The 25702-nt window shown below is 33.3% G+C and overlaps 1 protein-coding gene across 1 annotated transcript in view; it reads left to right on the top strand.

The window, feature by feature from the left end:
- LOC143257754 (agrin-like) overlaps positions 1–24810 on the top strand; it is a 41891-nt gene extending 17081 nt beyond the window's left edge. Inside the window, exons 5-17 of the mRNA XM_076516786.1 lie at positions 566–631; positions 912–1004; positions 1604–1765; positions 2372–2515; positions 2942–3184; positions 3574–3729; positions 4343–4425; positions 4727–4926; positions 5489–5701; positions 11256–11380; positions 19088–19195; positions 23781–23915; positions 24522–24810. Of these exons, the coding sequence (XP_076372901.1) occupies positions 566–631; positions 912–1004; positions 1604–1765; positions 2372–2515; positions 2942–3184; positions 3574–3729; positions 4343–4425; positions 4727–4926; positions 5489–5701; positions 11256–11380; positions 19088–19195; positions 23781–23915; positions 24522–24772 (1979 nt within the window). The 3' untranslated portion in view covers positions 24773–24810. The remainder of the gene's footprint in view (positions 1–565; positions 632–911; positions 1005–1603; positions 1766–2371; positions 2516–2941; positions 3185–3573; positions 3730–4342; positions 4426–4726; positions 4927–5488; positions 5702–11255; positions 11381–19087; positions 19196–23780; positions 23916–24521) is intronic.
- The last annotated feature ends 892 nt before the right edge of the window (positions 24811–25702 follow it).

Genomic DNA, 25702 nt, shown 5'->3' with positions numbered 1-25702 from the left:
ATTAAGAACATTAAATTTCAAACCATCTAACATAACTAGACGATAAATTCATTTTAAAGAAATTAAATTATCTCATCTCTTTCGATCACAAAGATTGACACTTGGTGGAACTTCAAGTATATTTCAATATGTGTGTGTTTCTGTGTTATCCAAAATACACACATACATTACATCTACACTAACATTAACATGAGTACAACACCTGAACCAGAGTACTGTCACATTCTAGCTTTTGTTTTGTTTGCAGTCAAATATTACAACAGGGATCGTACCCTAAATTTAGCGATATATACTCGAGTTTACTTTTGAGCCAGTCAGAGAATAATAAATATTTTAACGATCTTATAATATTTTATGATGGCTAAGAAAGTTTGCTCTATGTCTCGTCGAAAAGGTTTATATTTTTTTATTATAGTTTTCTATTAAATTTATAAACTGGCTCACGATACATTATAACTTTTTTTTCGTCTTCACTACAGAATCTTCAGAATTACCTTGTCACGGAGAACCCCCTTTAGTGGACCCGGTGAATGGGTTCGAATACTATTGTGGGGGCAGGACTGAGTTGATCGGTGTCCTCCCAACAGTTACTGCCACGAAACACCTAGCTTCGCCAAGTGCTGCAGAAAGGGTGAGATTTGTCCTAGGCCTAGTAACAGATGTTTCTTTGATCAAAACATTGGCACTTTGAAAAACGGAAAACGTTGTAAATATGTATGAAATATTCAAGTTGTTTTGTGAAATACAAACAATGTTATGAAAATCTCTGAAAATAGTCGAAACAACAATAAAAAACTTATCAGTTGTGTATTTTAAACTCATAATCCTTGTATGTAATTAGTAGGATTTCTTTTTCGCAATTGGTGTTTACTTTGTAACTCTTTGAGTAAAGTTTAATATTTGGCTTTCAGTGGCCTTGATAAAGACGTGTGCTGACTCACCTTATGGTTGTTGTCCTGACGGGAAAACTCAGGCACAAGGATATGATAAGGCTGGTTGCCCCAGTAAGTAGGCTTAACATGTCACGTACAGAATTAGGGAGTTAGCTATTGTGATAAATAAAAGACAACTCAGTGAGATTGTGACAAAAAACATGTACTAATAAGTATTAATAATTGAAAACACCAATGAGTGATGAGCTTTCTTAAGTTATTTTGCTTGAAAGATATACGTTTGTTAAGTAAGGGTAATCGGGTTCAGCACACTGATAACATTGTTAACGTTTCAAATTTCAGCACACTGATGGCATTGTTAACTTGTTAATCTGATTTAAACCCATCACTGGTGTGTGTTCTATCATAATGTTAACTGGTAGTCTAATTTAAACATAACACTGGTATTCTAATTTAAGCATAACACTGGTATTCTAATTTAAGCATAACACTAGTATTTTAAATTAAACATAACACTGGTATTCTAATTTAAGCATAACACTGGTATTCTAATTTAAGCATAACACTAGTATTTTAAATTAAACATAACACTGGTATTCTAATTTAAGCATAACACTGGTATTCTAATTTAAGCATAACACTAGTATTTTAAATTAAGCATAACACTGGTATTCTAATTTAAACATAACACTACCTTTCTGTTGTTTTAGGTGTTTGTAGCTGTAACCGTCTTGGAGCATATAGTCAGACTTGTGATCCAATATCAAATCAGTGTTCTTGTAAACCTGGTGTTGGAGGTCTTCGGTGTGATCGGTGTGAACCTGGGTTTTGGGGTATCCACAAAATTGCTGAAGGAAACAGTGGATGCATTTGTAAGTGATTCAGTAATATTCTGAACCTTTCAAAGTTTACAGAACCAATGTTCAGTTAATTATTTTAACAGAGTTCCTCACTATAATTTAGGCCTGTGGAAATATGTTTAGACAGTTCTGATGACTTATTTTTTCATTCACTTTTACAGTCCAAATTCAGTTTAAATATAACCTGATGTGACAGTTATGGTATAACAGTTAAAGGAAAATTGCTGTTCTTAAGCGGAAATTATCGTGTTTAGGTAATCTGTAGCTAGGACTAGAAAGAATAATGATAGTAGCTTGTGGTTGTAGAAAACAGGGGGCGCTTTAGCCAAGACTTTCTCTGTGTTGTACATAACATTACTTTATGAACAGTTATAGTTGAAATTCTCAAAATACTTTTATCTTATTAAATATAATGAAATGAAACCAAAGTCAAATTGAACTTCACACACATCCTATAAGGGAATATTGAACAAAACAGAACAGAAAAAAGAAACATGGGAAAAAATTGAAATAAACAAAACTGAAACCAAGAGTGATATGAAACTCTTCAAATAGTTAATACAGACGAATGTGTTTGTGAGTTTGTTCCTTCAAAAGTTGTGATTACTTTTCCCTTAGCTTGTGGATGTAGTGAATATGGATCGGTTCGAGATGACTGTGAACAGACAACAGGCAGATGTGTCTGCAAACCCAACATTAAGGGTATGAAATGTGACAACTGCACATCAGGCAAGGTGCTGGACCACCGGGGCTGTGTAGACGGTAGGTGTTTCTCTCAATGTTAAAATAAACCCTCAAGTATGTGAAAACCGTCTATATAGAAGAAATTTGTAAGAAGTTAGAAACGAAAACCATCTATAGGTCATGTTTTAACTACAGATCAGTGTGGTCTAACCGTACTCTGGGTTATCTGTTGTAACTCTACGTCACTGATAACCAACCCTCCCATAGGTTATAACCTTGTGTCTATCTGATTAAGATGAACTGCAGAATGCAATAATTATTTGTTTGTCTCACATTTCCGTAATTAACTGAGATATAACTTTGTATTATTACCCTTTAATTAGTTATGGTTTAATTTTGTTTTCATGTTTACTTTACAAGTGGCTTGACTTTCTCTTTAACTTAAATATTTATTTAATGTGTTTTTTGTTAAGTTAGCAATAGTTTAACTTTGTTTTCCTCTAGAGTCCTTATCAAGGAGAACTAGCGAATCTTGTGATGGCGTAACCTGCCAATATGGCGCCACCTGTCGGGAAGAGTTGGGAAAGGTGCAGTGCATATGTGACTTTAAGTGTTCGTTGTTAGAGTCCGGTGAACCTGTCTGTGGAAGTGATGGACATACATACGGATCCGAGTGTCAGCTACGACTCTTTAACTGCCGTTATCAGAAATCACTGACAGTAAATAGCAAAGGACCTTGCATACATGGTAATAGAATATAGCAAGAAAGTATTGTATGCTGCGATAATTCCTAAATTGCTTTTAAGTGATGTACACCAAAATACTAGAAAGATCAAAAATTTTGTATGTAAAAACAACAAAGACCTAACAACAAATCTCATATTAAGAAAGGGCATATAACGGTCACAAAGTTAAACATTAATCATCTGCACAGATATGTTATATTATTTTCTAACATCAGATGTTAGTGGACAACCATATCATTGTGAATAAAATAGTTGTATTGGATTAGAGGTGTTTGAAATACTAGGTATATAGAAAAATGATATGGACTTGAAGTCCTGTAACAAAAACTTAAACATTGTTTTCATGAAATTCGTCTGTAATAAGCAGTGCCAACTTTATTCTGTAAACAGACGCTACACCAACCGGTAGTCCAGTGCGTCGTTCAACTGTACAGAAGTCTACCATTGGCCAGTATGACTCAAAGTCAACACGTGACATCAACCCTGGTGTGATAGAAAACCTGTATCGAAGCACTAGACCAACCATAGCTGCTCCAGTGGATTTTGGTAAGTAAAATCTAAAACTTTGTTTATGGTGCCAGAATCAATGATTGCTGTTACAATGGACTTGAGTAAGTAAAACCAGATAACTTGTCACCTGATGCCAAACCAACCATAATAACTCCAGTGGATATGAGCTAACAAGATAATCTATTCCCTGGTGACACACCAACCATAACAGCTCCAGTGGATATGTGTCACATAAAAAAGATAACTTGTTCCCTGGTGGCAGACCACCCATATCAGCTCCAGTGGATGTGTCACATAAAAAGATAACTTGTTCCCTGGTGACACACCAACCATAACAGCTCCAGTGGATATGTGTCACATAAAAAAGATAACTTGTTCCCTGGTGGCAGACCAACCATAACAGCTCCAGTGGATATGTGTCACATAAAAAAGATAACTTGTTCCCTGGTGGCAGACCACCCATATCAGCTCCAGTGGATATGTGTCACATAAAAAAGATAACTTGTTCCCTGGTGGCAGACCAACCATAACAGCTCCAGTGGATATGTGTCACATAAAAAAGATAACTTGTTCCCTGGTGGCAGACCACCCATATCAGCTCCAGTGGATATGTGTCACATAAAAAAGATAACTTGTTCCCTGGTGGCAGACCACCCATATCAGCTCCAGTGGATATGTGTGAGAAAACAAGATAACTTGTTCTCTAGTGACAGAGCAACCATAACAGCTCCAGTGGATATGTGTGAGAAAACAAGATAACTTGGTCCCCAGTGACAGACCAACCATAGCAGCTCCAGTGGATATGTGTCAGTGAAACAAGGTAACTTGTCCCCTGGTGGGCCTTTACAGAACCAACGTAAAGGACTTATATTGGTGTTCTGCCAGTGATTCCTCTAGCTCCTGTCGAGTGTAACTATGTGGGATTCTTAGATTAGCTTTCAGTTGTAATTCCAAATGAAACTTTATCCCTTCACAACATATGACTATCATTTTGTAGCTAAAAACATGTTTACTCTCTCTCTCTCTTTTTCAGAAACCCCGTGAAGTCCCTGCATTCTCTGGTCGTTCTTGGATGGAACTAAGAAGACTTGAAGCCTACGTGCGGATGAGTGTGATGTTAGAATTTTTAACACTCGCAAATGATGGCATACTGTTTTATAATGGTCAGAGCAGTGGAGGTGGACATGGAGATTTTGTATCCCTGGCTGTGAGGAATGGATTTGTAGAATTTAGGTAAGTGTAAATTGTTTAAAAAATCTGACCCAGCACTGACCTTGGTCTAAAAATCAACCCTATGGAAAATGAATTGGCAAGCATCTATTCAACTTAAAGTAACTTTGAATGATATAATACAAGTAGACACAGGTATTGGTGTTGAGTTCTTATATTTTTTTGAGTTTTTAGAAATATTTTTAACAATGAAATCACATTTGATCAGCCACACTGGTGGAAAAATAATTGTTTTATGTCTTGTTAGAAAAGCTGAAAAAAACATCTTAAGCAATTAGGCCTTTTACATATGCAGCATCAAACCATGTATAGAAGGTTCAGAGTGAATTTCAGCTAGAGATAACATTGATAATAGAAAAATGTGTGGAGTTAAGATAACTTATTGAAAAGGTCATTTGTCAGTTGTGATGTATAAATTTCTATGTCATCAGACATGGATATGGTCTGAAAATGCTTTAGTAACTGATACTTCGTGAAATACGAGTAGGATATATCTATAACATAACATCTGTTACTTCACAAAGGAGACCTAACATTGTGGATATTATTTTGTTCTAACGTCCAGATATGACTTAGGAAGTGGACCAGTTGAACTACGCTCAACTCAGCGCTTGCAGCCAGGCAAGTTTCACCGGGTGGTGGCTAAACGTTACCTTCGAGAGGGAATCTTGACCGTTGAAGGTCAGGAAGCAGTGACTGGCAGTAGTGAAGGGAGACTAAAGTCTCTGGACCTAGACGAGAATTTATACATTGGATACATTCCAACCACCAGCAAAGGGTAAGTTTTAACAGACTTATCCATTGGATACATTCAAACCACAAGAAAAGGGTAAGTTTTAACAGACTTATACATTGTATACATTACAACCACCAACAAAGGGTAGGTTTTAACAGACTTATACATTGTATACATTACAACCACCAACAAAGGGTAGGTTTTAACAGACTTATACATTGGATACATTACAACCATCAACAAAGTATAGGTTTTAACAGACTTATACATTGTATACATTACAACCACCAACAAAGGGTAGGTTTTAACAGACTTATATATTGGATACATTACAACCACCAACAAAGAGTAAGTTGTAACAGACTTATACATTTGATACATTACAACCACCAGCAAAGGGTAGGTTTTAACAGACTTATACATTGGATACATTGCAACCACCAACAAAGGGTAAGTTTTAACAGACTTATACATTGGATACATTGCAACCACCAACAAAGGGTAAGTTTCAACAGACTTATACATTGGATACATTGCAACCACCAACAAAGGGTAAGTTTTAACAGACTTATACATTGGATACATTGCAACCACCAACAATGGGTAAGTTTTAACAGACTTATACATTGTATACATTACAACCACCAACAAAGGGTAGGTTTCAACAGACTTATACATTAGATACATTCTGACCACCAGCAAAATATAGGTTTTAACAGACTTATTGGATACATTCCAACTACCAGCAAAGGGTAGGTGTCAACAGACTTATACATTGGATACATTTCAACCATTAGCAAAGGGTAAGTTTTAACAGATTTATTGGATACATTGCAACCACCAGCAAAGGGTAAGTTTTAACAGATTTATTGGATACATTTCAACCACCTGCAAATGGTATGTTTTAACAGACTTATACACTGGATACATTTCAACCACCAGCAAGAGGTAGGTCTTAACAGACGTTTGAATTAGATATATTACCACCACCACCACCAGTTTTGTACTGTCAGTTACTGTTTGTTTTAGTGAGCATTGCTGAAGAAGTTATGAAGCGAAATATTGAGGATTAAAGAAAAAATAACAAATATTAATGAATTAAGGTCGTTTATTACTAGTCTTAAAATAAAGATTATAACAAAGTGTGAAGCTTTAAGATAATTAAATGTAGAAACCAACGAATTTGAAGTCATTGTAATTATTTTCAATATCTAAACATAAAATTACATTTTTGTGTGTAATCTCTGTTTCTCAAATGATTCAAACCTCATTAATGAATAATTTATATAATTTTAAGGGACAATAATTATTTTACAGAGGACTGAGTTAACTGTTAATATTCATAAAATACTATCCACTTTCAGAACCAAATCCTCACTCGTATATGGACATCTTTGTTACAAACTAAATTTATGACGTAGTAGTATATATTCTAATTACGTATGGACAAACAGACATCTAACTGGTTTATAATTAACATTCCATCTAAAATAATGCTCACATAATTATTACTTACTGGAGATGAGATATTTGTACAACTATTAAACCTTTCCTTTTCCGTGTTAAGAACACTCATTATTTTAATGCCTTGTTTGTTTGCTGTAACGCATAAAGCCACATAATGGGCTATCTGGGTTATGCCCACCATAGGTATCAAACTCCAAATTCTAGTGTAATACCTAATAATTTATCTCTGAGGCATCAGGAAGCTACTGCAATGGAAATAATATATTTCCTAATATTACAAAATATACGAAGCAACAGTGAAGTAATCAATTATTTGCTGGAAGGATCCACATTATAACCCTCACAGATAAATCAAAAACAACTAACTACAGTTATATCACCAGATTCACGTTATAACCCTCACAGCTAAATCAAAAACAACTAACTACAGTTATATCACCAGATCCACGTTATAACCCTCACAGATAAATCAAAAACAACTAACTACAGTTATATCACCAGATTCACGTTATAACCCTCACAGCTAAATCAAAAACAACTAACTACAGTTATATCACCAGATCCACGTTATAACCCTCACAGATAAATCAAAAACAACTAACTACAGTTATATCACCACATCCACGTTATAACCCTCACAGATAAATCAAAAACAACTAACTACAGTTATATCACCAGATCCACTTTATAACCCTCACAGATAAATCAAAAACAACTAACTTCAGTTATATCACCAGATCCACGTTATAACCCTCACAGCTAAATCAAAAACAACTAACTACAGTTATATCACCAGATCCACTTTATAACCCTCACAGATAAATCAAAAACAACTAACTTCAGTTATATCACCAGATCCACGTTATAACCCTCACAGCTAAATCAAAAACAACTAACTACAGTTACATCACCAGATCCACGTTATAACCCTCACAGATAAATCAAAAACAACTAACTACAGTTATATCACCACATCCACGTTATAACCCTCACAGATAAATCAAAAACAACTAACTACAGTTATATCACCAGATCCACGTTATAACCCTCACAGCTAAATAAAAAACAACTAACTTCAGTTATATCACCAGATCCACGTTATAACCCTCACAGCTAAATCAAAAACAACTAACTACAGTTATATCACCAGATCCACTTTATAACCCTCACAGATAAATCAAAAACAACTAACTTCAGTTATATCACCAGATCCACGTTATAACCCTCACAGCTAAATCAAAAACAACTAACTACAGTTATATCACCAGATCCACTTTATAACCCTCACAGATAAATTAAAAACAACTAACTTCAGTTATATCACCAGATCCACGTTATAACCCTCACAGCTAAATCAAAAACAACTAACTACAGTTATATCACCAGATCCACGTTATAACCCTCACATCTAAACCAACAACTAAATGCAGTTATATCGCCAGATCACGTTGTAACCTTCTAACCCAACAACAACTAGCTGTATGACAATACATACTTTTAGCTAACAGTTTATCCATTTTTACACTGTTTGCTATCTCTTCATACTGTCCAGAATTCACTGTGTACAAAGGTTATTCCCACTTCTTAACAAGAATGTGCTTGTATTAATGCAGTGGCGTGTCGCTAGAGGTGTGAGTAGTGCACCACGGATGACATGTTTAACACCTATAAGTTTGATGCACGAATAATACGTGTTATCCATAATAATACTAAGAGTAAGTGTTATCCATAATGATAATAATAAGTGTTATTCATAATAATAATAGTGAATGTTATCCATAATGATAATAATAGTAAGTGTTATCCATAATAATAATCATGAGTGTTATCCATATTAATAACTGTTATTCATAATAATATCAGTGTTATCCATAATAATAATAGTAGTGTTATCCATAATGATAATAATAAGTGTTATCCATAATTATAATAATTATAGTGTTATCCATAATAATAATCATGAGTGTTATCCATAATAATAACTGTTATGCATAATAATATCAGTGTTATCCATAATAATATCAGTGTTATCCATAATAATAATAGTAGTGTTATCCAGATTAATAATAATAAGTATTATCCATAATAATGATAAGTATTATCCATAATAATAATAATAATAATGTTATTCATAATAATAATAATGTTTCATCCATAATAATAATAGTAAGTGTTATCCATAATGATAATAATAATAGTAAGTGTTATCCATAATAATAATAATAACTGTTATTAATAATAATAGTAAGTGTTATCCATAATGCTAATAATAGTAACTGTTATCCCTAATGATAATAATAGTAACTGTTATCCATAATAATAATAATAGTAAGTGTTATCCATAATAATAATAGTAAGTGTTATCCATAATAATAGAGTGTTATCCATAATTATAATAATAATAGTGTTATCCATAATAATAGAGTGTTATCCATAATTATAATAATAATAGTGTTATCCATAATAATAATCATGAGTGTTATCCATAATTATAATAATAATAGTGTTATCCATAATAATAATCATGAGTGTTATCCATAATAATAACTGTTATCCATAATAATATCAGTGTTATCCATAATAATATCAGTGTTATCCATAATAATAATAGTAGTGTTATCCAGATTAATAATAATAAGTATTATCCATAATAATAATAATAATAATGTTATTCATAATAATAATAATGTTTCATCCATAATAATAATAGTAAGTGTTATCTATAATGATAATAATAATAGTAAGTGTTATTCATAATGATAATAATAATAGTAAGTGTTATCCATAATAATAATAATAACTGTTATTAATAATAATAATGTGTTATCCATAATAATGATAATAACTGTTATTCATAATAATATAATGTGTTATCCATAATAATAATAGTAAGTGTTATTCATGGATATCTGGAGATCTGATACTGCAGAACATTCAGAATATCAACAGACCCACAAATCATGCTCGAAAGTGTAAAACGTTAGTTATGAAAGATAAACTTTTCTCCTAATGCCATCTCAACTAAACCAGGCATTTCTCCTGTCTGTGTTTATAATACGCTCGGCTCGTAAGTCAATCATTTTCATACGGAAACAGCTATTGAGGTGTATTTGTAAGTTGATAGTCTGAAAGCTGGTCACTTTACTGAAATCAGCTTGAATTAGAAAATTCCTTTTTTACCAAATTTCACTGAAAATCACTGACGCAGGTTAATTGACTTGTTACAAAAGTCAATGGGTAATCGTCTCCATAAGTCAACATAGTCATGGATGGATGAAATAGTTCCAGTATAAACAAACTAATACTTCCTTTGTATGAAGCTGTGTTACCACCTAGAAACTGGTTTTTAAATTAGAAAGTTATCGATTATTTCTATATGTTATAGGAAAATATTTAAGACATAATAAAATTCATTCAGGGTCCGGACACTTTCCACACAATATGATAAACATAATGATAGAAATCCAAGCATGGTTTCATTGAATATTTCGATAGTATTTTAACATAAAATCACCTTATATAACATCCGTGAAAATAACACAATGTTCAACAAACTTTTAATCACACACTGTCGACAATGTGTCTCTAACAAACTTATGATGACAGACTGTTGACACTGTATGTCTAACAAACTTATAATGACAGGCTGTTGACACTGTATGTCTAACAAACTTATGATGACAGACTGTTGACACTGTATGTCTACCAAACTTATAATGACACAGTGACCCAACTGCTGATGCGTATCTAATGCACACCGATAACACCCTGACATCTAAATGTTTCAAATAGTATTACCCTTTCCCAGTGGCACAGTGGTATGTCTGCAGACTTCTACCGCTAGAAACCGAGTTTCGCTATCCATGGTAGACAGCAGATAGCCCTCCAGATACCTTTGTACATAATAACAAAACGAACAGAATATTGTTGTATAGAAAATAAATTCCAATTCTGAGATACTTTATTTCTTACATAAAAAATTCCTTGCTGGCTTATATTTAAGGTCCAGTTATTCTTTAAAGTTTTTTTTTGTTTGTGTTATTGTTTTTTGTGAGTGTGTCTTTTTATCGATAAGAGTACCATTTATAGATAAAGATATAAACACAACATTGTTCTTACTTTACTACAGGGTATATAGAAATGTGGGTGTCAGTATGGGCCTCGTTGGTTGTATTCGTCGACTACACATTGGAAGAAGGAAGGTGGATATTCATTACCCTGGGTCTAAAGATGTCATCAGTGCTGCCCAAATTCGTGAGTTCACTTACGACAATAACCACGAACACATGAACCATCTGTTTTTGTCAGAAGAACAATGTTTATGAAAAGATTAGCTTATTTTTATCATGTACTTTAACTTCTTGTACAAAATTTGTACTAAAATTTAAAATATTAAAACTTTATATATATATAAGTCATATTGCATTTATCTAACGGAGGGATTTTTCTACCTCTGTATATACGATTTGTTAATCTAAAAGATGCAAGTTCATATATTAAAGTTCTTGTTTTTGTTTATTTTCTTTATTCAAATTCTTAAAAATAGTAAATTGTATTTACTTATCTGGTCGACTACAGTTCAGCTTGTCGGCTGCCACTGAAATAAAAGGAACAAACATTACAGTTTACAAATGAATATTTTGTTAACATTTCATTAAGCTAACAGAATCTCACTTGTCAACAACACAGAAAGACTTCACTGTAGCTAACAGGATTTATCTTGACAAAAATACATGACTTTACTGTAGCTAACAGGATTTATCTTCACAAAAATACTGAAGGACTTCACTATAGCTAACAGGATTTAGCTTCTCAACAACATAGAAAGACATTACTGTAACTAATAGCATTTATCTTGACAAAAATACAGAAGGATGTTACTGTTGCTAACAAGATTTATCTTTATAAAAATACAGAAGGACATTACTGTAGCTTACAGGATTTATCTTGACAAGAGTACATAAGGACTTTACTCTAGCTAACAGGATTTATCTTGACAACAATACAGACGGACTTTACTCTAGCTAACAGGATTTATCTTGACAAAATTACAGAAGGACTTTACTGTAGTTAACAGGATTTATCTTGACAAAAATACAGAAGGACTTTACTGCAGCTAACACGGTGTGTATGGACAAAAATACAAAAGGACTTTACTGTAGCTAACAGGAATTTGTTTTTCAGCAACATAGAAAGACTTTACTGTAACAAATGGGATTTATCTTCACTACAATACTGAAGGACTTCACTATGGCTAACAGGATTTAACTTGTGAACAACATAGAAAGACTTTACTGTCACTAATGGGATTTATCTTGACAGCAGTATAGAAGGACATTACTGTAGCTGACAAGATTTCTCTTGACAAAAATAATGAAGGACTTTACTGTGACTAACAGGATTTATCTTGACAATCACATAGAAAGATATCACTGCAGCTAACAGGATTTATCTTCAGAAAAATACAGAAGGACTTTACTGTAGCTAGCAGGATTTATCTTGACAACAGTACACAACGACTTTACTGTTGCTAACAGGATTTATCTTGATCAAAATAGCGAATGACTTTACTGTAGCTAACAGGATTTATCTTGACAACAATACTCAACGACTTCACTATAGCTAACAGGATTTAGCTTGTCAACAACATAGAAAGACTTTACTGTAACTAATAGGTTTTATCTTGACAACCAAATAGAGAACGATGTTACCATAGCTAACAGGGTGTATCTTAACAAATATACAGATGGACTTTAGTGTAGCTAACAGGATTTATCTTGAGATAATTACAGAAGGACATTACTGTAGCTAACAGGATTTATCTTGACAAAATTACAGAAGGACTTTACTGTAGTTAACAGGATTTATCTTGAAAAAATACAAAAGAACTTTACTGAAGTTAACAGGATTTATCTTGACAACAATGCAGAAGGACTTCACTCAAGCTAACAGCATTTATCTTGACAAAAATAGAAAAGGACTTTACTGTAGCTAACAGGATTTTGTTTTTCAGCAACATAGAAAGACTTTACTGTAACAAATGGGATTTATTTTCACAACAATACTGAAGGACTTTACTATAGCTAACAGTATTTATCTTGACAACAATACAGAAATACTTCACTGCAACTAACAGATTTATCTTGACAAAAATACAGAGGGACTTTACTGCAGCTAACAAGATTTATCTTCACTAAAATACAGAAGGACTTTACTGTAGCTAGCAGGATTTATCTTGACAACAGTACACAACGACTTTACTGTTGCTAACAGGATTTATCTTGACAAAAATAGAGAATGACTTTACTGTACCTTAGAGAATTTATCTTGACAACAATACAGAAGTTCGTTACTGAAGCTAACTGGATTTATCTTGACAGTAACATAGAAAGACTTTACTGTAACTAATAGGATCTATCTTGACAACTATACAGAAGGACTTTACTGCAGCTAACAGGATTTATCTTGAAAACAATACAGAAGCACTTTACTGTACCTAACAGTATTTATCTTGACAAAAATACAGAAGGACATTACTGTAACTGACAAGATTTATCTTGACAAAAATAATGAAGGACTTTACTGTGACTAACAGGATTTATCTTGACAATAACATAGAAAGATATCACTGCAGCTAACAGGATTTATCTTGACAAAAATACCAAAGGACTTTACTGTAGCTAACAGGGTTTATCTTGACAAGAGTACAGAAGGACTTTACTGTAGCTAACAGGATTTATTTTGACAACAATACTGAAGGACTTTACTGTAGCTAGGAGGATTTATCTTGACAACAGTACACAACGACTTTACTGTAGCTAGGAGGATTTATCTTGACAACAGTACACAACGACTTTACTGTTGCTAACAGGATTTATCTTGACAAGAGTACAGATGGGCTTTACTGTAGCTAACAGGATTTATCTTGACAAAAATACAAAAGAACTTTACTCTAGCTAACAGGATTTATCTTGACAAAAATACAAAAGGGCTTTACTGTAGCTAACAGGATTTTGTTTTTCAATAACATAGAAAGACTTTGCTGCAGCTAATAGGATTTTGTTTTTCAGCAACATAGAAAGACTTTACTGTAACAAATGGGATTTATTTTCACAACAATACAGAAGAACTTTACTGTAGCTAAAAGGATTTATCTTGACAAAAATACAGAACGAGTTTACTGTAGCTGACAGGATTTATCATCCCAACAATACTGAAGGACTTCACAATAGCTAACAAGATTTATATTGACAAAAATAATGAAGGTCTTTACTGTAACTAACAGGATTTATCTTGACAAAAATACAGAAGGACTTTACTGCAGCTAACACGGTGTGTGTGGACAAAAATACAAAAGGACGTTACTGGAGCTAAGAGGATTTTGTTTTTCAGCAACATAGAATGACTTTACTGTAACAAATAGGATTTATTTTCACAACAATACTGAAGGACTTCACTATACCTAACAGGATTTAGCTTGTGAACAACATAGAAAGACTTTACTCTCACTAATGGGATTTCTCTTGACAGCAGTAAAGAAGGACTTTACTGTTGCTAACAGTATTTATCTTAACAACAATACGGAAATACTTTACTAAAGCTAACAAGATTTATTTTGACAATAACATAGAAAGACTTCACTGCAGCTAACAGGATTTATCTTGACAAAAATACCGAAGGACTTTACTGTAGCTAACAGGATTTATCTTGACAAGAGTACAGATGGACATTACTGTAGCTAACAGGATTAATCTTGACAAAAATACAAAAGATCTTTACTGAAGTTAACAGGATGTATCTTGACAAAAATAGAGAATGACTTTACTGTACCTTAGAGAATTTATCTTGACAACAATACAGAAGATCGTTACTGAAGCTAACTGGATTTATCTTGACAATAACATAGAAAGACTTTACTCTAACTAATAGGATCTATCATGACAACTATACAGAAGGACTTTACTGCAGCTAACAAGATTTATCTTGAAAACAATACAGAAGCACTTTACTGTACCTAACAGTATTTATCTTGACAAAAATACAGAAGGACATTACTGTAGCTGACAAGATTTATCTTGACAAAAATAATGAAGGACTTTACTTTAACTAACAGGATTTATCTTGACAATAACATAGAAAGATATCACTGTAGCTAACAGGATTTATTTTGACAACAATACTGAAGGACTTTACTGTAGCTAGGAGGATTTATCTTGACAACAGTACACAACGACTTTACTGTAGCTAGGAGGATTTATCTTGACAACAGTACACAACGACTTTACTGTTGCTAACAGGATTTATCTTGACAAGAGTACAGATGGGCTTTACTGTAGCTAACAGGATTTATCTTGACAAAAATACAAAAGAACTTTACTCTAGCTAACAGGATTTATCTTGACAAAAATACAAAAGGGCTTTACTGTAGCTAACAGGATTTTGTTTTTCAATAACATAGAAAGACTTTGCTGCAGCTAACAGGATTTTGTTTTTCAGCAACATAGAAAGACTTTACTGTAACAAATGGGATTTATTTTCACAACAATACAGAAGAACTTTACTGTAGCTAAAAGGATTTATCTTGACAAAAATACAGAACGAGTTTACTGTAGCTGACAGGATTTATCATCCCAACAATACTGAAGGACTTCACAATAGCTAACAAGATTTATATTGACAAAAATAATGAAGGTCTTTACTGTAACTAACAGGATTTATCTTGACAAAAATACAGAAGGACTTTACTGCAGCTAACACGGTGTGTGTGGACAAAAATACAAAAGGACGTTACTGGAGCTAACAGGATTTTGTTTTTCAGCAACATAGAATGACTTTACTGTAACAAATAGGATTTATTTTCACAACAATACTGAAGGACTTCACCATACCTAACAGGATTTAGCTTGTGAACAACATAGAAAGACTTTACTCTCACTAATGGGATTTCTCTTGACAGCAGTAAAGAAGGACTTTACTGTTGCTAACAGTATTTATCTTAACAACAATACGGAAATACTTTACTAAAGCTAACAAGATTTATTTTGACAATAACATAGAAAGACTTCACTGCAGCTAACAGGATTTATCTTGACAAAAATACCGAAGGACTTTACTGTAGCTAACAGGATTTATCTTGACAAGAGTACAGATGGACATTACTGTAGCTAACAGGATTAATCTTGACAAAAATACAAAAGATCTTTACTGAAGTTAACAGGATGTATCTTGACAACAATGCAGAAGGACTTCACTCAAGCTAACAGGATTTATCTTGAGAAAAATACAAAAGGACTTTACTGTAGCTAACAGGATTTTTTTTCAGCAACATAGAAAGACTTTACTGTAGCTAACAGGATTTTGTTTTTCAGCAACATAGAAAGACTTTACTGTAACAAATGGGATTTATTTTCACAACAATACTGAAGGACTTTACTGCAGCTAACAAGATTTATCTTCACAAAAATACAGAAGGACTTTACTGTAGCTAGCAGGATTTATCTTGACAACAGTACACAACGACTTTACTGTTGCTAACAGGAATTATCTTGACAAAAATAGAGAATGACTTTACTGTAGCTGACAAGATTTATCTTGACAAAAATAATGAAGGACTTTACTGTAACTAACAGGATTTATCTTGACAATAACATAGAAAGATATCACTGCAGCTAACAGGATTTATCTTGAGAAAAATACCAAAGGACTTTACTGTAGCTAACAGGATTTATCTTGACAATATCATAGAAAGATATCACTGCAGCTTACAGGATTTATCTTGAGAAAAATACCAAAGGACTTTACTGTAGCTAACAGGATTTATCTTGGCAAGAGTACAGAAGGACTTTACTGTAGCTAACAGGATTTATTTTGACAACAATACTGAAGGACCTTACTGTAGCTAGGAGGATTTATCTTGACAATAGTACACAACGACTTTACTGTTGCTAACAGGATTTATCATCCCAACAATACTGAAGGACTTCACAATTGCTAACAAGATTTATCTTGACAAAAATAAGGAAGGACTTTACTGTAACTAACATGATTTATCTTGACAAAAATACCGAAGGACTTTACTGTAGCTAACAGGATCTATCTTGACAACAATACAGAAGGACTTTGCTGAAGCTAACAGGATTTATCTTGACAATAACATAGAAAGACTTCACTGAAGCTAACAGTGTGTATGTTGATACAATACAGAAGGACTTCTCTGCAGCTAACAGGGTTTATTTTGGCAACTCTCTAGAAAGGTTTCTTTCAGTGAAGATGGGCTTATCCAATATACAGTGATTTATATAACAGTTTTACCTTGACAGTCCTCAATAAGAAATATCCAGTCATGAGGTTGAAACATGTGATATGAAATACTATAAATTACAAAGATATGAGTCATGCACCTAACTTATTCTGGAAAATTTTTAATAATAATTATGAAATTATAAATTAATTTGACAAGGATATGAATCTTTAAAATATCAAATATATATATATATATATGAGGACTTTGAAATCAAATTGCATAAAAGAAATGTTAATTTTCTTAATCAGACAATGTATGTATCTTAGACGTGAAATCAAAAAATTTAGCTTCAAAGTTTTAACTTCAGGTGTGCCAAACGAAGTAAAATATTTTACGTTTCGTATTTTCTTAACTTTTCTAAAACAATAACAGAGTTTTATTGTAAGTGAAATATTGTATTTACATCGATTTCAGCTAACCAGTAGGTCCAAAGTTCCAACATCATCTTTTACACGTGGCCTTTACTAGCATCTAACTAGACTAATTTTGCAACTAGGTACTAATATTGAGTAAAATAACCCGAACAGTCGTTTGCAACTAAACTATTGGATATTTTCTGATGAAACGTGGATCCCGCAACACTAGTCTATTGCAGCTGGATTAGCAAATATATTACTTTTGTTACTACAAAAGTAAACTGTTAAACTAAATAATTCTCTTTCAAGAACATGTAAAAATATTTACATGTTAAACAGATCTCGATTTTATTTAGTGTTCTTTGTAGTGTGAAAATACAATCAGTATATTTCACTTGTTGCTTTCTGTACTTTATGAAGACGACAATATTACCAATTTAAAAACAAACATTTTGTATACACATTTCACCTATTCTAAAGTGTATTGTTATAAATATAATATGCGCCTCTTTGTGGTAATTTGATTTCCAAAAAATAAACTTGAATTTTATCGTGTAGTTTATTAGATGCGAGCTTTTGATAAAGTGTAAGAAAATGTCGTTGGTCCATTTTGAGTTGCAGAATTTATCAATAACTTTTTGTTGCTTATTTAATTATCATCGAAATTCAATTATACTTAAAACACAAAGAGGGCGCTTTATATTTTAAAAGCAAGGTCTTTTATGCGATTTATTGATTTTAGTATTAGACTCAGTGAAGTTGACAAAGTGTTTTAAATAGGTGTTGACACTCTGAACTGCGTAGCTTCCTTTTGTGAAGCATCACCCAAGACTGCTTGTTTGTTTGTGTAGTAATTATGACTCTTTATTGTTTCGAAATCCAATTCCTGAAAAAAAACACTGATCAATAGATAGAACATATCAAGCATTTTAATAAGCATAAAGTAGGCTTAGCTCATGCTTAGCCTTTTTTGTACACGATAATTTGGTGTTGTTACTTCCAACCCAAATTTCCTAGAGTTAATATGACATTATACGTTCTTGATGACGAGAAACCCACTTGAAATAAAAATGTATCTCAGAACGGCAGGTTTGCAAACTCTCTTTGTTAACTTGAAATGACCTAGGAAGGTCGAAACGTTGTTTCAATAAATGTTAATATCCATAGTAGCCGTTCTGAAAGACATCATACAAGAAAATGCCTCGACCTGCGTTTCCACAATCTTTGTATAAAATATAAAAAATATTTCTTTCTGTACACAAAAACTACAGATGTATTTAGCTAGTTTATTTCATTTTATAGGAAATTGTTCTGACAACCATTGTAACAGTATGCCTTGTCAAAATGGTGGTACGTGTACGGCTGCCAGTGAAGATAGTTACAGATGCTCTTGTCCTCAGGGCTACTCTGGTAAGAAGTAAACATGCTACTAATTAGAAGAACTAAATAGATAATATATGCATTATATAATATTAACGATTTCTATTAAATTACTGTTCAACTATTTAATGTTAACACCTAAACTGTACTTGTGTTTGATGTTAAAAGTCAAACTGTACAACTATTTAATGTTAACACCTAAACTGTACTTGTGTTTGATGTTAAAAGTCAAACTGTACAACTGTTTGATGTTAACACCTAAACTGTACTGGTGTTTGATGTTAAAAGTCAAACTGTACAACTGTTTGATGTTAACACCTAAACTGTACTGGTGTTTGATGTTAAAAGTTAAACTGTACAACTGTTTGATGTTAACACATGAACTGTACTGGTGTTTTATGTTAAAAGTCAAACTGTACAACTGTTTAATGTTAACACCTAAACTGTACTGGCGTTTGATGTTAAAAGTCAAACTGTACAACTATTTGATGTTAACACCTAAACTGTACTGGTGTTTGATGTTAAAAGTCAAACTGTACAACTGTTTGATATTAACACCTAAACTGTACTGGTGTTTGATGTTAAAAGTTAAACTGTACAACTGTTTGATGTTAACACCTAAACTGTACTGGTGTTTGATGTTAAAAGTTAAACTGTACAACTGTTTGATGTTAACACCTAAACTGTACTGGTGTTTGATGTTAAAAGTCAAACTGTACAACTGTTTGATGTTAGCACATGAACTGTACTGGTGTTTGATGTTAAAAGTCAAACTGTACAACTGTTTGATGTTAACACCTAAACTGTACTGGTGTTTGATGGTAAAAGTCAAACTGTACAACTGTTTGATGTTAACACCTAAACTGTACTGGTGTTTGATGTTAAAAGTCAAACTGTACAACTGTTTGATGTTAACACCAAAACTGTACTGGTGTTTGATGTTAAAAGTTAAACTGTACAACTGTTTGATGTTAACACCTAAACTGTACGGGTGTTTGATGTTAAAAGTCAAACTGTACAACTGTTTGATGTTAACACATGAACTGTACTGGTGTTTGATGTTAAAAGTCAAACTGTACAACTGTTTGATGTTAACACCTAAACTGTACTGGTGTTTGATGTTAAAGTTAAACTGTACAACTGTTTGATGTTAACACCTAAACTGTACTGGTGTTTGATGTTAAAAGTCAAACTGTACAACTGTTTGATGTTAGCACATGAACTGTACTGGTGTTTGATGTTAAAAGTCAAACTGTACAACTGTTTGATGTTAACACCTAAACTGTACTGGTGTTTGATGTTAAAAGTCAAACTGTACAACTGTTTGATGTTAACACCTAAACTGTACTGGTGTTTGATGTTAAAAGTTAAACTGTACAACTGTTTGATGTTAACACCTAAACTGTACGGGTGTTTGATGTTAAAAGTCAAACTGTACAACTGTTTGATGTTAACACATGAACTGTACTGGTGTTTGATGTTAAAAGTCAAACTGTACAACTGTTTGATGTTAACACCTAAACTGTACTGGTGTTTGATGTTAAAAGTCAAACTGTACAACTGTTTGATGTTAACACCTAAACTGTACTGGTGTTTGATGTTAAAAGTCAAACTGTACAACTGTTTGATGTTAACACCTAAACTGTACTAGTGTTTGATGTTAAAAGTTAAACTGTACAACTGTTTGATGTTAACACCTAAACTGTACTGGTGTTTGATGTTAAAAGTTAAACTGTACAACTGTTTGATGTTAACACATGAACTGTACTGGTGTTTGATGTTAAAAGTCAAACTGTACAACTGTTTGATGTTAACACCTAAACTATACTGGTGTTTGATGTTAAAAGTTAAACTGTACAACTGTTTGATGTTAACACCTAAACTGTACTAGTGTTTGTTGTTAAAAGTCAAACTGTACAACTGTTTGATGTTAACACCTAAACTGTACTAGTGTTTGATGTAAAAAGTTAAACTGTACAACTGTTTGATGTTAACACCTAAACTGTACTTGTGTTTGATGTTAAAAGTCAAACTGTACAACTGTTTGATGTTAACACCTAAACTGTACTGGTGTTTGATGTTAAAAGTCAAACTGTACAACTGTTTGATGTTAACACCTAAACTGTACTGGTATTTGATGTTAAAAGTCAAACTGTACAACTGTTTGATGATAACACCTAAACTGTACTGGTGTTTGATGTTAAAAGTTAAACTGTACAACTGTTTGATGTTAACACCTAAACTGTACTGTTGTTTGATGTTAAAAGTTAAACTGTACAACTGTTTGATGTTAACACCTAAACTGTACTGGTGTTTGATGTTAAAAGTTAAACTGTACAACTGTTTGATGTTAAAAGTCAAACTGTACAACTGTTTGATGTTAACACCTAAACTGTACTGGTGTTTGATGTTAAAAGTCAAACTGTACAACTGTTTGATGTTAACACATGAACTGTACTGGTGTTTGATGTTAAAAGTTAAACTGTACAACTGTTTGATGTTAACACATGAACTGTACTGGTGTTTGATGTTAAAAGTCAAACTGTACAACTGTTTGATGTTAACACCTAAACTGTACTGGTGTTTGATGTTAAAAGTCAAACTGTACAACTGTTTGATGTTAACACATGAACTGTACTGGTGTTTGATGTTAAAAGTTAAACTGTACAACTGTTTGATGTTAACACATGAACTGTACTGGTGTTTGATGTTAAAAGTCAAACTGTACAACTGTTTGATGTTAACACCTAAACTGTACTGGTGTTTGATGTTAAAAGTCAAACTGTACAACTGTTTGATGTTAACACCTAAACTGTACTAGTGTTTGATGTTAAAAGTTAAACTGTACAACTGTTTGATGTTAACACCTAAACTGTACTGGTGTTTGATGTTAAAAGTCAAACTGTACAACTGTTTGATGTTAACACCTAAACTGTACTGGTGTTTGATGTTAAAAGTTAAACTGTACAACTGTTTGATGTTAACACATGAACTGTACTGGTGTTTGATGTTAAAAGTTAAACTGTACAACTCTTTGATGTTAACACCTAAACTGTACTAGTGTTTGATGTTAAAAGTCAAACTGTACAACTGTTTGATGTTAACACCTAAACTGTACTAGTGTTTGATGTTAAAAGTTAAACTGTAAAACTGTTTGATGTTAACACCTAAACTGTACTGGTGTTTGATGTTAAAAGTCAAACTGTACAACTGTTTGATGTTAACACCTAAACTGTACTGGTGTTTGATGTTAAAAGTCAAACTGTACAACTGTTTGATGTTAACACCTAAACTGTACTAGTGTTTGATGTTAAAAGTTAAACTGTACAACTGTTTGATGTTAGCACCTAAACTGTACTGGTGTATGATGTTAAAAGTCAAACTGTACAACTGTTTGATGTTAACACCTAAACTGTACTGGTGTTTGATGTTAAAAGTCAAACTGTACAACTGTTTGATGTTAACACCTAAACTGTACTGGTGTTTGATGTTAAAAGTCAAACTGTACAACTGTTTGATGTTAACACATGAACTGTACTGGTGTTTGATGTTAAAAGTCAAACTGTACAACTGTTTGATGTTAACACCTAAACTGTACTGGTGTTTGATGTTAAAAGTCAAACTGTACAACTGTTTGATGTTAACACCTAAACTGTACTGGTGTTTGATGTTAAAAGTCAAACTGTACAACTGTTTGATGTTAACACATGAACTGTACTGGTGTTTGATGTTAAAAGTCAAACTGTACAACTGTTTGATGTTAACACATGAACTGTACTGGTGTTTGATGTTAAAAGTCAAACTGTACAACTGTTTGATGTTAACACATGAACTGTACTGGTGTTTGATGTTAAAAGTCAAACTGTACAACTGTTTGATGTTAACACATGAACTGTACTGGTGTTTGATGTTAACACATGAACTGTACTGGTGTTTGATGTTAACACCTAAATTGTACAACTGTTTGATGTTAACACATGAACTGTACTGGTGTTTGATGTTAAACGTCAAACTGTACAGCTGTTTGATGTTAACACCTAAACTGTACAACTGTTTGATGTTAACACATGAACTGTACAACTGTTTGATGTTAACACCTAAACTGTACAACTGTTTGATGTTAACACATGAACTGTACAACTGTTTGATGTTAACACCTAAACTGTACAACTGTTTGATGTTAACACATGAACTGTACAACTGTTTGATGTTAACACATGAACTGTACAACTGTTTGATGTTAACACCTAAACTGTACAACTGTTTGATGTTAACACATGAACTGTACAACTGTTTGATGTTAAAAGTCAAACTGTACAACTGTTTGATGTTAACACATGAACTGTACTGGTGTTTGATGTTAACACATGAACTGTACTGGTGTTTGATGTTAACACCTAAACTGTACAACTGTTTGATGTTAACACATGAACTGTACTGGTGTTTGATGTTAAAAGTCAAACTGTACAACTGTTTCAACTGTTTGATGTTAATACATGAACTGTACTGGTGTTTGATGTTAACACATGAACTGTACAACTGTTTGATGTTAACACATGAACTGTACAATTATTTCTGAATCATGGATAGTTTTTATTTTTTGAAAAATTTCCAGGCGAACAGTGTGAAGTTTCTCTCAGCCCTTGCACCAGTAACCCTTGCGCCCAGGGCGCTACTTGCGCTGAGCTACCACAAGGAGATTTCTCCTGCAAGTGTCCACAAGGACGGCGAGGTATTCGCTGCGAAGAAAGTGAGTTTAAGAAGTTGTACAAGATATTTGTTATGATAAAACTGTTTCTGATAACCTTGTGCCATAGCTATTTGAAAATTTGAGTTCACTGAACGCATTGTATTGTATTCACCGTTGCCAGCGTTTAGGTAGATGTGTTTGTTTGTTTGGAAGCAAAAATATACACAATAGGTTAACGCTGTTGTGCCTACAGCGGATATCGAAACCTAGGTTTTAGGATTATAAACGTTCTGAATGAACGCTGAGCCTTTGGCTGGTTGGGGAGTGGGGTGTTCATGTAGGTGTTGCTATACAATAATAAAGTGCTACACACACAAACAAACAAAAAAGGATCCATTTGAACCTAAGCATTTTGTTGTCATATAGGAACGTGTATTTGTTATTATTGTTTTTAGTTTTTTTTTCTAATTTATTTGTTCTTTCGGGAGTGTCCACAATTAATGTATTACTTTATTCTAAATCCAAATGTAGATCATAAGGTTATAATTGTAAGAAATTTAATAAACATCACATTTACCCTCATATGAGATTATCTAGAATGGAACTTGCATATCTTGGTCTGTTTTCTTGTTCTATACTTTTATTCAATCTTCTTTTGTCTTTCAGTCTACAGAGATGTTAAGAAAGTTATAGTTCCTGAGTTTAATGGAGAGGCTTTCCTTCAATTACCTACATTACCCAACGTTGGACTGGCTTTTACAATCGAAGTATGGTTCTTAACTTATAAACTTGATGGAATGCTCTTGTATAACGGACAGAAGAGTCCGCCAAGTGGCGACTTTGTATCACTAAACTTAGTTGATGGGTATGTCCAGCTTCGATTCGACTTGGGAAGTGGAGTCGCCAGTGTGTCGTAAGTTAAACTAATTATCACATTTGGTAGGAGTCACCAGTGTGTCATCAGTAGAACCAATTATTACATTTGGTAGGAGTCATCAGTGTTTCGTCAGTAGAACTGTTTATTACATTTGATAGAGTTGGCTAGTGTGGTGTCGCCATTAGAAATATTTATTACATTTGGTAGAGTTGGCCAGTATGTGTGTCGTCAGTAGAAATGTTTATTATATTTGGTAGGAGGGGCCAGTGTGTCATCAGCAGAAATGTTTATTACATTTGGTAGGAGAGGCCAGTGTGTCATCAGTACAAATGTTTATTACATTTGGTAGGAGGGGCCAGTGTGTCATCAGTAGATATGTTTATTACATTTGGTAGGAGGGGCCAGTGTGTCATCAGTAGAACTGTTTATTACATTTGGTAGGAGGGGCCAGTGTGTCGTCAGTAGAAATGTTTATTACATTTGGTAGGAGAGGCCAGTGTGTCATCACTAGAACTGTTTATTACATTTGGTAGGAGAGGCCAGTGTGTCATCAGTAGAAATGTTTATTACATTTGGTAGGAGGGGCCAGTGTGTCATCAGTAGAAATGTTTATTACATTTGGTAGGAGAGGCCAGTGTGTCATCACTAGAACTGTTTATTACATTTGGTAGGAGAGGCCAGTGTGTCATCAGTAGAAATGTGAATTACATTTAGTAGGAGGGGCCAGTGTGTCATCAGTAGAAATGTGTATTACATTTGGTAGGAGAGGCCAGTGTGTCATCAGTAGAAATGTTTATTACTATTGGTAGGAGGGGCCAGTGTGTCATCAGTTGAACTGTTTATTACATTTGGTAGGAGAGGCCAGTGTGTCATCAGTTGAACTGTTTATTGCATTTGGTAGGAGGGGCCAGTGTGTCATCAGTAGAAATGTTTATTATATTTGGTAGGAGAGGCCAGTGTGTCATCAGTA

The sequence above is a fragment of the Tachypleus tridentatus genome, chromosome 7 (assembly GCF_004210375.1).
Source record: "Tachypleus tridentatus isolate NWPU-2018 chromosome 7, ASM421037v1, whole genome shotgun sequence".
Lineage (NCBI taxonomy): Eukaryota > Metazoa > Arthropoda > Merostomata > Xiphosura > Limulidae > Tachypleus > Tachypleus tridentatus.
The sequence above is the reverse complement of the archived record's forward strand: the minus strand, read 5'-3'. Positions and strand labels throughout refer to the sequence as shown.